Source organism: Callithrix jacchus, chromosome 14 (genome assembly GCF_049354715.1).
Source record: "Callithrix jacchus isolate 240 chromosome 14, calJac240_pri, whole genome shotgun sequence".
NCBI lineage: Eukaryota > Metazoa > Chordata > Mammalia > Primates > Cebidae > Callithrix > Callithrix jacchus.
This window is the reverse complement of record NC_133515.1, coordinates 21408458-21423102: the sequence shown is the minus strand read 5'-3', so window position 1 is coordinate 21423102 and position 14645 is coordinate 21408458. Positions and strand designations below refer to the sequence as shown.

The 14645-nt window shown below is 35.8% G+C and overlaps 1 protein-coding gene across 2 annotated transcripts in view; it reads left to right on the top strand.

Annotated features, from left to right (window-relative positions):
- LOC100393583 (uncharacterized) overlaps positions 1-14645 on the top strand; it is a 227223-nt gene that overhangs the window by 131898 nt on the left and 80680 nt on the right. For both annotated transcript variants that reach the window (XM_078348925.1, XM_078348926.1), the window contains 8 exons: positions 66-133; positions 3864-3903; positions 7962-7990; positions 8080-8152; positions 12120-12148; positions 12243-12315; positions 13998-14026; positions 14122-14194. In XM_078348925.1, coding sequence (XP_078205051.1) covers positions 66-133; positions 3864-3903; positions 7962-7990; positions 8080-8152; positions 12120-12148; positions 12243-12315; positions 13998-14026; positions 14122-14194 — 414 coding nt within the window. The remainder of the gene's footprint in view (positions 1-65; positions 134-3863; positions 3904-7961; positions 7991-8079; positions 8153-12119; positions 12149-12242; positions 12316-13997; positions 14027-14121; positions 14195-14645) is intronic.

Genomic DNA, 14645 nt, shown 5'->3' with positions numbered 1-14645 from the left:
GTTCTTATTTCCTGATTCTTAATTATATGCATTTCATCTACTCTTCACTTTTGTTTTCACTGTAGTACATGCTGCATATGGCATTGAAAAAACTGAAAATGGAACCTTGTTTGAAATCCAAAAGAATGATAAGGTAAATGAAGATGTGTTTAAAAGCTATCATAGAATAATCAGAATATTTTCCTGTTTACCAATTCACCCTCATCTATTAATGATTTCTAGCTTTACAAGTTTAAATCGTTTTATTTTGAAAATATTTTTCCTATTCTTTGTTCACATACCATCTCCCTATCTTTATAATGATTACAAGGATCCTAGAAAGGGATGGAAATTCTCAAGATAATAATAGAAAACAAATGTAACAACAAGGGAAATATATGCACAGGACTGAGATTCATAAAGGTGGTGGGTTTAAAGTATTCTCAAGTTTGTCATTAGGGAAGGAAAGAAGTAGAAAGCAACCTGAAAGAATAGCTCAACAAATTCAAAGTTGAGGAAGGGAAAGATGTAAGAACACAGAGACTGAATAAGAGAGTCAGGATGACAAAGATTCACATAAAAACACCATAGAAATCCTGAGTTTAAATGAAAGCAGAATGTCTCTATAATATAGAAATTATTTTAAATACAGATTAAGAAAAGAAAGCCAAGTAATAAAAACATGCTCAGAGTCTTCTGAGTGACTTATCAGTAATTTTAATAAAGGATTGAAAGAAAATTCATGGGTGACTATAGTTAACATTATTCTGTTATACATTAAAAAACACCTAGCAGATAATAATTTGAATATTTCTAGTTTAAGTAAAAGATACATATTTAAGGCAATGCGTATCCCTGTTACCCTCATTAGATTATATAGATGGATCAAATCATCACATGTACACTGAAGATATATGCATCTATTTATTAATTTTAAAAGTCTAAATGGAAAGAAAATTTAATCCTCACTTTATTAAATTTTAGTAAAGTGATGTCTTATATTTTATGTAGTAAATGCTGGGTTCATAGATAAGGCAAAGTAAGATCTGGTTTAGGCTTATCAGATTTTGAATGAATCAAATTTTTGACTCTGGTTAAAAGTTTTTTAAAGTAGGATTTGGTATATTCATAAGTTGCCTAACTAATTTATTTTATTTGTACATAATCTTGGCAGCTTTTTTAGCCTTTTTTATAATTGAGAATAAATAAATAAGCATTCATTTTAACTTTCAGTAATAAAAATGAAAATTTCTGGTTATTTTTAAAAGAGGTTCTTAATTTATATTCATTGAATGAGAAATTATATAGTTTAACTTGCAACCCTCTTAAAGAAATGAATTATTACTTATTTCTGGAGATAGTCCAGAAATATCTGTATGTGACTTACCTTGTGCTGCTAACATCTGTACTTAAGAACACACATGAGATGAATGCAATCAACACTCATGATTGTTTTCTAAACAAACTACCTGTTTTCATAGAATCATAAGTAAAGAAATATTGCCAACAGAGTACACAAAATTATCTCTGGAATATTACTTTTTACTTTTAAAACTATCTGTCACATTTGGGACATTTTCTGTTATTCTCTGGAAGCTTTATTAACTTTAGTATTTATAGCTGTTAAACCTTACACATAAATTTATTCTACTCTAAAATTCAGGAATCCTTTTGACTTTATTTATTTTTATTTTTATTTTTTTGAGATAAGAATCTCACTGTGTCACCCAGGCTGGAGTGCAATGGTTTGATCTTGGCTCACTGCAACCTCCACCTCCCAAGTTCAAGCAATTCTCCTGTGTCAGCCTCCCAAGTAGCTGTGACTGCAGGCGTGCACCATCACACCCCGCTAATTTTTGTATTTTTAGTAGAGACAGGGTTTCACTATGTTGGCCTGACTGATCTTGAACTACTGACCTCAGGATACATCTGCCTTGGCCTCCAAAAGTGCTGGGATTACAGATTTGAGCCACTGTGCCCAGTCCTTGACTTGATTTTTTTTTTTTTTTTTTTTTGAGACAGAGTCTTGCTTTGTTGCCCAGGCTGGAGTGCAGTGGCACAGTCTTAGCTCAGTGCAACCTCCATCTCTGGTGTTCAAGCAGTTCTAATGCCTCAGCCTTCCGAGTAGCTGGATCTACAGGTGTGTGCTACCACACCTGGCTAATTTTTGTATTTTTAGGAGAGATGAGGTTATCAGCCAGGCTGGTCTCGAGCTCCTGACCTCAAGTGATCCTCCCGCGTCAGCCTTCCAAAATGCTGGGATTACAGGTGTGAGAGCCACCGCACCTGGCCGACTTGATTTTTAAAATAAATTTATTCTCTCTTCGTGTGAGTATTGGGTCCTGATTGACAGTAATAGTGTATTTGAAGACATCTAAGTCTTCTGCTTGCACAGTCATATGATTATGTTACTTGATCCTTTCTCTGATTTTTAACTGTCATCTTTATGGCATAAGTAGGCTACTAGAGCTATTAGTATATCATTTACAGGAGAATCAGAAAGCCATATAAACTTTAAAATGGGGTTTTTACACTTCTCTCTTATTCTTTAGTAGTACTTAAAATGCCTCATAATTCTATAATCAAATAAACATTTCTACAAGTTAAAAACTTGTAAGATAGGTTTTTATAAATGAGTTTTCGTATGATACCTTGAATTACTGGTTTAGATAACTGTTTTCCTTGAGTTTAAAAATGCATATAACCATAATATTTCAGAAATAAATATCTGTATAAGAAAATTTATTATCTATTAATCCAGCATAGAAATATATAATTGAAAATTTGAATTCAATGTTTTTATTTCCAAAACTTCAGAGTACTTCAGTGGTTTAAATTATTGAATCCTATCAGTTTCGTATATTTTACAAATGTTGATCTTCTCAACAACATATGGGGTTTTTTTGAGTTAGGTCATCTATTTCTACTCAAAAGGGATTTACCCAGCTCAGTCAACTAAGTCCCCTTTGTGCCTCAAATTTGATAGGTCTCAAACTGAAACACATTGTTCTTGATGCCTTCCAGATTCTTTCCTGACTCTTTGTAATATACTCTGCTGATTGGCTTCTTAATTTTAGTAACTAACAACTCATAGGTAGCAATGAAACATTGAAGCAGAAAAACTGCACTCCAGATTTTCCTCACACTGCCAATCCAGTGTTGCACCAAGTTTTGTATTTTCTATTTTTTACCACTTCTCATATCTCATTACTGTAATTGACTGCCTGACCTATACTTTTGGAATGTTCTTTTTTGTTTCTTTCTTCTCCCCACATCTATCTATACATATATGTCTTTCAGGCTGACCTTTCTTAAATGTGTTTACTTTGAGGTAACTCATCTGCTTATGACTAGATCTTTGTTACATGAAGGAAACATTTACATTCTAACATAACACATATTTTGTGGTTTGGCCTATTTCTCCCATTTTATCTCTCCACCCCATTTTCTCTATGTCCAAGTTTTACCACATTATTGTGATATTTCTTATTTGCTATGCTGTTTCATGCCTTATTTTTTTTCCACATGCTGCTCCAAATAGAAACCCTTCACACTCTTAAATCTTCACTCGTCTATTTTAAAAATATGACCCTAAATTCGTAGTGTCTCAGGAGCTTTTCAGGTAGAAATAACCCTTATTGCCTTTGTGCTGTTACTGTATTTTATTGACTTGAATTGCAGAAATAATGAATGTTATTTTCTGCTTTTGTTTTTCTATATTTCTATTTCCAATGTAGTAAAATATTAGTATTTTATTCATATTATCAGATTTTTCTAAGGTAGACCCTATGAATTTGTAGACACTGCAAATGTTTCTTGAATTACTGACTGAGTGATAAATACAACAGTTTCTGAAGATTTCTTTTTTCTCTTTTTTTTAATAGGAAGGAAAAGTACTACCAACAACTGGAAAAAAAGCAAATGGTATTGGTATTATAAAAAGTGCTCAACGAGAGCAATAAAACAATGATAATGTTATTTTTTGTGTAGAAAAAACAAAGGTGGTGAGATACTGAATATAGCTGAATAATTTTCTATGATTTAATAATATAATTTTTGAAAATGTAGTTTATAATTTAAAATAAATCTGAAACTAAATGTAAATTACATTAAATTATAAACCTAATTTAAATTAAACTATAAATATAATTTATGAATTTTAAATAGTAAATATAATTTATTTTATACTTTTTTTTAAAACTTTGGTCAACAGTTAAACTTGTTGACCAAAATATAATATTCATTGTTGAGATATGGACATTCGATTTACAAAAAAAAAATGTGACATGGGATGTTGTAAATTAAGAAAGCAGCTGGCTAGGTAATTTGGTGGTTTCTGATAAGGAAACTTGAGGGAATTCATTTTATGTGGACTCAGTATATTCCCACTCAAAGAGAAGATTAAATTATTGCTGCTTCAGAACTTACTAGAAGCAGAGGGTAGAAGAATGACAGTAAACCACAGGAACTCATTTCTTCTTTCTATAAGGGTTACACATCAATGATATGTGCTTCATTCATGTTCATTAGCAAACTGGGAGGCACTTGGATATCAAAACATTGGCTGTTTTTTACCAGGATGGTCTCGATCTATTGACCTCGTGATCCACCCGCCTCGGCCTCCCAAAGTGCTGGGATTACAGGCGTGAGCGACTGTGACCTGCCCGTAAATTTTTTTTTTTTCTTTTTTCTTTTTTTTGAGATGGAGTTTCGCTCTCGTTACCCAGGCTGGAGTGCAATGGCACGATCTCGGCTCACGACAACCTCCGCCTCCTGGGTTCAAGCAATTCTCCCGCCTCAGCCTCCCGAGTAGCTGGGACTACAGGCGTGCACCACCATGCCCAGCTCATTTTTGTATTTTTAGTAGAGACGGGGTTTCACCATGTTGACCAGGATGTCTCATCTCTTGACCTCGTGATCCACCTGCCTCGGCCTCCCAAAGTGCTGGCATTATAGGTGTGAGCCACCGCGCCCAGCCCGTAAATTTTTTGTTTGTTTTTCCCCCCCGAGACGGAGTTTCACTCTTGTTACCCAGGCTGGAGTGCAATGGCCCAATCTCGGCTCACCGCAACCTCCGCCTCCTGGGTTCAAGCAATTCTCCCGCCTCAGGCTCCCGAGTAGCTGAGACAACAGGCACGCGCCACCATGCCCAGCTAATTTTTGTATTATTATTATTATTTTTGAGACGGAATTTCGCTGTTGTTACCCAGGCTGGAGTGCAATGGCGCGATCCCGGCTCACCACAACCTCCGCCTCCTCGGTTCAAGCAATTCTGCCGCCTCAGCCTTCTGAGTAGCTGGGACTACAGGCGCGCGCCACCATGCCCAGCTCATTTTTGTATTTTTAGAAGAGACGGGATTTCGGCCGGGCGCGGTGGCTCTAGCCTGTAATCCCAGCACTTTGGGAGGCCGAGGCGGGTGGATCACGAGGTCAAGAGAGCGAGACCATCCTGGTCAACATGGTGAAACCCCGTCTCTACTAAAAATACAAAAAATTAGCTGGGCACGGTGGCGCGTGCCTGTAATCCCAGCTACTCAGGAGGCTGAGGCAGGAGAATTGCCTGAACCTTGGAGGCGGAGGTTGCGGTGAGCCGAGATCGCGCATTACACTCCAGCCTGGGTAACAAGAGTGAAACTCCGTCTCAAAAAAAAGAAAGAAGAGACGGGGTTTCACCATGTTGACCAGGATGGTCTCCGTCTCCACCTTGTGAACCACCTGCCTCGTCCTCCCAAAGTGCTGGGATTACAGGCGTGAACCACCGCGTCCGGCCCCGTAAATTATTTTCAATGCTAATTGTTTATTTTTGTGATATTGTCAGGATGTATGTTGCAAAAGTAATTCTACTAGATTGTTATTCCACGAGAGCCAAGAGCAGGAACTGCATTGTTTACCTGGTTGAAACTTTTTTTTTTTTTTTTGAGACGGAGTTTCGCTCTTGTTACCCAGGCTGGAGTGCAATGGCGCGATCTCGGCTCACTGCAGCCTCCGCCTCCTGGGTTCAGGCAATTCTCCTGCCTCAGCCTCCCGAGTAGCTGGGATTATAGGCACGCGCCACCATGCCCAGCTAATTTTTTGTATCTTTAGTAGAGACGGGGTTTCACCATTTTGACCAGGATGGTCTCGATCTCATGACCTCGTGATCCACCCGCCTCGGGTTCCCAAAGTGCTGGGATTACAGGCTTGAGCCACCGTGCCCGGCCGAAACTTGAAGTAGATACTTTCCTGCTCTTAGCTCTCATGGAACTCAATCAAGTACTCTAGATTGTGAGCTAAGAGCAGGAAAGTATCTACTTGAAGTATCTACCTCAGGTTTCAACCAGGTAAACAATGCAGTTCCTGCTCTTAGCTCTCATGGAACTCACAATCTAGTAGAATTACTTTTGCAACATACATCCTGACAATATCACAAAAATAAGCAATTAGCATTGAAAATAATTTACTGGGCCGGACGCGGTGGTTCACGCCTATAATCCCAGCACTTTGGGAGGCCGAGGCGGGTGGTTCACAAGGTCGAGACCGAGACCATCCTGGTCAACATGGTGAAACCCTGTCTCTTCTAAGAATACAAAAATGAGCTGGGCATGGTGGCGCGTGCCTGTAGTCCCAGCTACTCGGAAGGCTGAGGCGGGAGAATTGCTTGAACCCAGGAGGCGGAGGTTGCGGTGAGCTGGGATCGCGCCATTGCACTCCGGCCTGGGTAACAACAGCGAAATTCCGTCTCAAAAAAAAGAAAAAATGCTGTTTTTATTGAAATAGCCATTTTTTTAAAAGTACCTGAGACTGCTATGCTATAGCATATCAAACTGACTTTAGAAAAAACCAAACAAGTTTATTTCTTGAGTACTAAAAGTGTGACTGTCAATAATCATGGCTAAGATTTTGATACATAGAAGTTGATTAGGCTGGGTGCAGTGGCTCACGCCTGTAATCCCAACACTTTGGGAGGCAAATGCAGGCAGATGACAAGGTCAAGAAAGCGACACTGGCTAACACAGTGAAACCCCATCTCTACTAAAAATACAAAAAATTAGCCAGGCACATGCTTGTAGTCTCGGCTATTTGGGAGGCTGAGGCAGGAGAATTGATTGCACCTGGGAAGTGGAGGCTGCTGTAAGCGCAGATTGCACCTCTGCACTCCAGCCTGAGCAACAGAGTGAACCGTTGTCTCAACCACAAAAAAAAAAGTTGATTGTTATGAAAAAAACATAACAATCAGTGATAGTTAACAGATTTTGGTTAGAGTTTTTAATATGGAAATTTGAGTACTTATTATTTATTTGATGTGTGTTGTATACATTTTTTTGCATAAGTGAATGAAAAGATGCCGAGAGAATGAAAGTTGAGAGTCCAGGCAATTTGAAAATACCAGAAGCCTTCATGACTATGAACATGTGTATTTTTATAAACTATTCTTCTTCAAGTAGATATCTAAACTAATAATTGAGAACACTTTCTGCAAACAGAAGTAAATGATACATTTTAATGTACTCTCATCTCAACTTCATAGTTTCTAAGTTAAAGGACAAAATGAAGGACAGAATAACAATTGTAATATAATAGTTTAAGTGATTCTTGTGTCTGATTTCTTAAAGGCATGCCCTAGCATCCTACCATGGACTTTTGACATTTATCCTTCTGGGGCCCTATTTGGTCCTCTCGTTTGACATAACTTTTTTTGGTTTCATTCATCAGATTCACATTGGTAGAAGTACTTTTCTATATTACTTGTAGTCATGTGAAACCTAATCTCACACTTGCAATCTGGACTGCACGTTTTATAGAATCTATACTGTGATCTTCATGTGTATATTTCTGTCATATGTGTGCTAACCAAAACAAGAGCAAAGCAACCCAAAGCCTAATGGGTAACAATTTCAAGGCCAAGCCAAAAGATCTCAGCTGGATACAAACACTGCATGATAGATGGTAGGCTGTGTCATATTTACCTGTAGTCAATTATGTGTTCCTTTTTTTTTTTGTAGTGTCTCCTGAGCAACCACCTTCATTTATGGTAAACATACATATTTTCTTTAATTATTAATAAAATGCTCTGTGATATATACATGAAATGTTAATCATTATGTTGTCAAACCCATTCAGCATACTGTGAAAGACAGAGATCACATTTCAACTAGAGTCGTAGGAAGGGTGGATTCGCCAACTTCCAGAGAAGGTAAATTTGCCACTACAAATTTCATTCTGGAAAATGTATTCAAAAATATTGAAAATTCTCATAGGTTTTTTATTCTCACTTTTTCCCAAATGGGATGGAAGGATTTGATGTAAATATGCTAATGTTCTTGTTAATATCTTTGTTTATAAAATGATATTTAAAGCATAAGGCAGACATTTTCTCTCCGTGAGCTCTAGCCCAAATGCTTTTCCTTTTAAGTTGTCATCTAAAGATCCCAATTTTGAATTCCTGTGCATGTTAGGGATTCGAGGAGGTGTATTTTGAAAACATAAAACTTTTCAGTGTTTCAAAATGGACTGCAATACTCTTCTCTCTTCTTCATCTTGAGAAAAGCTATACCTGCTGACATTACAATTGTTTTAGAACTTCAACTCTTTTGTGTCAGTGTTGTTACATTGAGAATCTTTACTTAACCACATCTTTTGATTGCTGGATTGAGTTTCTGTATGTGTGTGTGTGTTTATCTCTGATTAGAAATGAGTAAAGTCATTCATCATTCTTTTTTAACTCTTTGGTAGATACAGTGTTTAAAAACAATGATTCTGAGTTGCTTTGGCCTTAGAATCTTTTCTTCTACTACCATTCATTACTGACAGGTAACCAACAGCCTGAATTAATATTTTTTACTTTTAAATCACTGCAATGCACATTAAAAATATTTTACAAGATACATGCACTTTCATAGATAATAGGTAGAATCTGTTTCCAAGTATCAAGTATCTCTCCCATGGCTGTGTTGATTGCACCTGTTTACCCCTTAAACCATGTCATTCTGACACGTCATGACTCTTAGAAACTCTATTGTGTGCTTTTCAGAGAATGACAGTAGGAATGGAAATGGCCAATGGTAAAAGTGTTACTTGTCCTCTTGGCTCCCCTTCCTCAGTATTAAACTCTAAACTACTCAGGTCACAATTTAGAACTCCTTTGATCCCTATAAACCATTACCTGATGTCAAATGACAAATAGGCCCTTGATGAAGAAAAGCCCTGTAAAGCTGTATTGCTCTGGGGTGTGTGTGTGTGTGTGTGTGTGTATTTTTTCCTCTTCTGAAAACTGTTAAGACTTTTCATTACAAATGAAAATATTTCTATTCCATATTTATTTCCTGTCTAATGGCACTCTGCTCTCCTACAGATCTCAGCTTGTCTTATTTATATCTGTAAAAAATTATGCCAATGCTTCATTTTTCATGTCAATTACTGACATGTTTTCAAATCTTCACACGTTATTTCTGAAGATGTTGGTGCATCGAGGAAAGATGGTGTCATTGTAGTTAAAGAAGTTTTAAATAGGTTATGTTCAGTAAAATTCCAGAGCCTATTTCTCTGGAAGGCATAGAAATAGTGGGGTTATGCATAAACATAAAATAGCGCCTCAAGGCCTCGTGTACATAAAAGTGTTTATATCCTGGAAGATTCTAATTTACTGCTCAGTAATGTTTCCTGGAGAGGAAAATAAGTGAGATAGATTGCTGAGCCTGTGATCATAACTCATAATATGAAGCAAAAACATAAAGACAAAATGAGAGACAATAGATAAACAAACTGATGTGAGTGAAGAACATCTGTGCAACAGTGTGTCTATGGCAGAGAGGAGGCCATGGGGCTACTTTAGTGAGGAAGGAATTTGTACACATTAGTCAAGTATCTGACACAGTTAACATTTTAATAAAGAAAAACCTTATATACACATGTGTGAGAATGGGATTGTACAGATTTCACAATATAGTGGTGATGAGAATAATGAAGAAATAAGTGTAAAGGGCTGAGAATGGAGTCCACCAATATGGATATTAGATTAATGAATGAAAAAGAGTGTATGCCAAATTGGGCAGGTATAAACAAAGAAAGCCAGTGAGGTAATTTGGAGGTTTCTAATGAGAAGACATATGGGAAGTCACTTTACGGAAAGCAGAAGTTAGAAGGAGGAGGGTGACTGACAGGATTCCATTTCTTCTCCCTGGAAGTTTTGCACATCAATGATACGTGCTTTGTTCACATCAGTTAGCATATTGGGATGCACTTTAATCGAGAAAATTGATTATTTTTTCATTAGGAAAGCTGTGTTTGCTGAGGTAGTTATTTCATAAAAGGACCTGAGAAGCCCCTATGGTATATAATATCAAACTAGCTTTAGAAACAAAGGAATCAAAGAATGCATTTCTTGAGTACTAAAAGGGCAACTTCCAATAATCTTGGCAATCATTACACACACACACACACACACACACATACATGTCTTTTATTAACCAACCAAATATATATATTTTCTTAATAACCAACCAAATATATATAAATAATACATATTATTATATATGTTATATATATTATTTATATATATATCAATATATATAAGAATTTATATATATAATATATATTTGGTTATTAATAAGAAAAGAAGTCTGGTGATTTAAATATTTTGTTTAATTTGTTTTCATGGGAATCGGATTACACATTATTCCTTTGACGTGTAGGTTTTGGCAAAAGTGGGTGAAGAGATGGCAAGAAGGCTGAACTGCTGAATTTAGGAAATGTATTAATATCAGGAGACTTCATGAGTATAAAGAAAATGATTTTTGAAATTAAGACTAAGTATAAGTGAACTTATTTCAGATGCATTTAGAATATTTGCATAAAAGATGATTTTGGCTGCTCCAGGAACTACTGGAAACAGGAAAGAGTGCAAACCACATTGTGATGTATGTACCTATGAAACAATCCTGCATGTTCTGCACATGTACCCAGAACCTAAAGTAGAATTAAAATATATGTATATATATACACACACACACATATATAAAACATTTCAGTTAGACAGGAAGAATAAGTCCAAGAAATCTATTGTACAGCATGATGACTACAATCTATTGTACATCATGAGTATAATTAATAACAATGTATTAATGAAAATTGCAGAGCAGATTTTAACTAGTCTTCACTACAAAAAATAAGGATGGGAAATAATTCACATGATAATTAGCTTGCTTGAGCCATTCTACAGTATATACATATTTTAAGACATCATGTTGTGCACAATTAGTATTTATAATAATAAGAGAATAACATGATACTACAAAACTATTTTAGAAACAAAAATAATATTGAATTCATTGACTCTTATAAAATGATCATTTTCAATAAATATTGGAGTAATTTCCAAAAGTAAAAGCTTTTTTATATCTAATGCTTGTAGCAACTTTACTTTGCATAAAAATGTCAAATTTGATAATTTATTACACTTTTTGATGAGGTTTATATATTATACCTAGTTGCTATGAGTGGATGAAGAAGTTTTGACGGCTAAACGAGAAGCTACAAGAAATGTGAACACAGTGTTTCACCATATAGGTGTGACAAATAATGAATATTACATACTAGGATTTACTAAACACATATCCAGGCTGATCAATCCAGAACACTTTCACTCAGGACTTAACAAAGTGTACATTGAACTAAAGTGCCATTGCCATTGTATACCTTCCCAGTTATCAGACAAGTGAAAGAACATCATGAATATTTATAGTATAATAGTATAAATCCTTCTGATGTCCTGCATGAAAGACATGCACAAGTGTGTACCACCTGTTTGACATTGATTCCAGGGTGTACAAGTTGCTTCTCTGATTTCAGATCACATTTGTCCCCATGACTTGGCATATCCACATTGATACTGACAACATTTTAGTTTTAGAGAAATGACAAATAATATCGCATTTTAAATTGTAAGAGTATATTTTTTGAAGCCCGTATTCATGTTTTCTTCAGTGTATTTCATGTTCCTGTTCCAAGACTCAAAGTATAAAACATCAAAGTATAAACACTAATACAGGCAGGAAAATACTGCTTGATTCTAACACTGCATGAAAGTAGGGATAAATATGGAAAGTATGGATAACTTTATCGTGTTTACATATGAGCGATTATGTATCCCTTTTTCTTTTCAGTGTCTTCTCAGAAACAATCAACTTTGAAGGTAATTACACTCTCATTTATGTTTTGAATTATTAACTGTATAGTCTGTAAAATATACTTTGTGTATTGAATATTTTGTTTCAAATCCTATTCAGGCTGCAAGTGACAAGAAAGATTCTGTTTTGAATATAGCCACAGAAATAAAGGATGAACAACAATCTGGGACAGGTAATTTTGCAATACACATTTAATGTCATGTTCACTCAAGATAGAAGAGAGCTTCTTTTCCCTAAATAAATCAGCAGGGTCTAACTGAAGCTGCACCTTCTAATTCAGCAGGCCTGAGATTCTGCACTTTGTAGTAAGTTCTCTGGTGAAACTGATGCTGCTGAGCCTTGGCCATGAACTGAGTAGTAAGATTGTAAACTTCTCTACGTTGAAATTGGGAAGAAAAACCATTAAAGAGCAGTGCCAGACATACCAGGCTCAAGGGACCGCATAATGTTACTTTAATTCCACAGCATATTTCCATGAAGAGGGAAAAAAGAAAGAGATTAAGTAACGGAAATTACCAGCATCTGATTGTATTGCTAAAACTAGAAGAAAGAAGTGATCGTAATGACCCATAACACTGTAGAATGAGAACTAATGAGATCACTGATGTAGCAATTATTGTTCTCAAGAAAGACGGACTGCGAGGCCGGAAGGAGGGAAAATAAGGAGTTATAAGAAGTTATTTACGGATTTTTTGGGTTTCTGCTGGGGAAACCTGTGTAAACTCCCTTCAGATATATTAAGGATATTTTGTATAAGAAGATTTGATTTTGGCTGCTCCAATATTGGAAGCAGGAAACAATGCTAGAATTGAGATAAACCACAGTGACTCATTACTCCTCTTTGTTACTGTTGGGCAACAGAGATGTATATTTTGTTATTAGTTATTTAAATGAGATAATCATGAATATGCATACATTGGCTTTGTTTTCCAAAGAGATAACTTTTGGATGAAATAGCAATATGAGGAAAATGCTTTAGTCATATATCAAACCAGACTATTTTAGAAACAAAAATAATGCTGAATTCATTAATTGACTCTTATAAAAAGTCATTTTCAATAGATGTTGGAGTGATTTCCAAATGTAAAAGCTTATTCATACTTATTCTTATCTAATGCTCCTAACAACTTTATTTTGTATAAGTACGTCAAATTTTACAGTTTATTTTACTTTTTGATCAAGTTTATGTATTATGCCTTGTTGCCATGAGTGGCTGAAGAAACCTTCTGAAGGCAAACTAGAGGATGCAATGACTGTAGGCATATTAATACACAACACTGGTATGAGAAATAAAGCATATTATATACTATGATTCACCAAACATATATCCAAGGTGATCAATCCAGTACACTTCCACTGAGGACTTGTGAAGTGTACATTCAAATAAAGTGTCATTGTCATTGTGTACCTGCTCAATTATCAGGCAAGTAGAAGAGGATGATGAGTGTTTGTAGTATAATGGTATAAATCCTTCTGATGTCTTGCATGAAAGATATGTGGGAGGATGTACCACCTGCTTTGACTTTGATTCCCAGATGTATGAGTTGCTCCTCTGATTTTAGATCACATTTTACCTCATTACTTGACATATTCACATTGATAATGACACTTTTTTTGGTCATAATAGACATATGAAGAATAATATTGCATTTGAAATTGGAAGTATATCTTTTGTTAAGACTGTACTCTTGTTTTCTACAATATATACCTGTCATGTTCCAAGACACACAGTACAAAACATCAAAGCCTACATTAATACAGGCAGGAAAATACAGCTTGTTGCAAACACTTCCTGAATATATGAATAACTTTATCATATTTACTTATAATTAATTATGTATTCCTTTTTTTCAGGTTCTTCTCAGAAACAACAGGCTTTGAAGGTAATTATACTCTTATTTTTGTTTTGAACTATTAACTCTTATAGTCTATGAAATATACTTTATATATTGATTCTTTTGTTTCAACTCCCATTCAGGCTACAAGTGACAAGAAAGATTCTGTTTCAAATATAACCACAGAAATAAAGGATGGACGAAAATCTGGGAGAGGTAATTTTGTGATACACAGCTAATGTCATATTCACTCAAGATAGGCGAGAATTTCTCTTCCATGAATAAATCAGTGGAGGGCTCATCCCAGCTGCACATTCTGATTCAGCAGGCCTGAGATTCTGCATTTCCTGGGTGACACTGATACTGCTGGTCATTGGCCATGATCTGAGAAGTAAGATTATAGACTTCCCTACATTGACCACTGATGCAGTAATTATATTTTTCAAGGAGGAGGGATTGTGAGGCAGGAAGGAGGGAAAAGAAGAAGTGATATATATAATTTTGGGGCTCTGCTGAGGAAATGTAGTGAACTCACTTCAGAAACATTTAGAATATTTATGTAAAAGAAGATTTGATTTTGGCTACTTCAGGAACTACTAGAAGCAGGAAAGAGTGCTGGAATTGGGATGAACCACTCTGACTCATTACTTCTTGTTGCTATTGGACA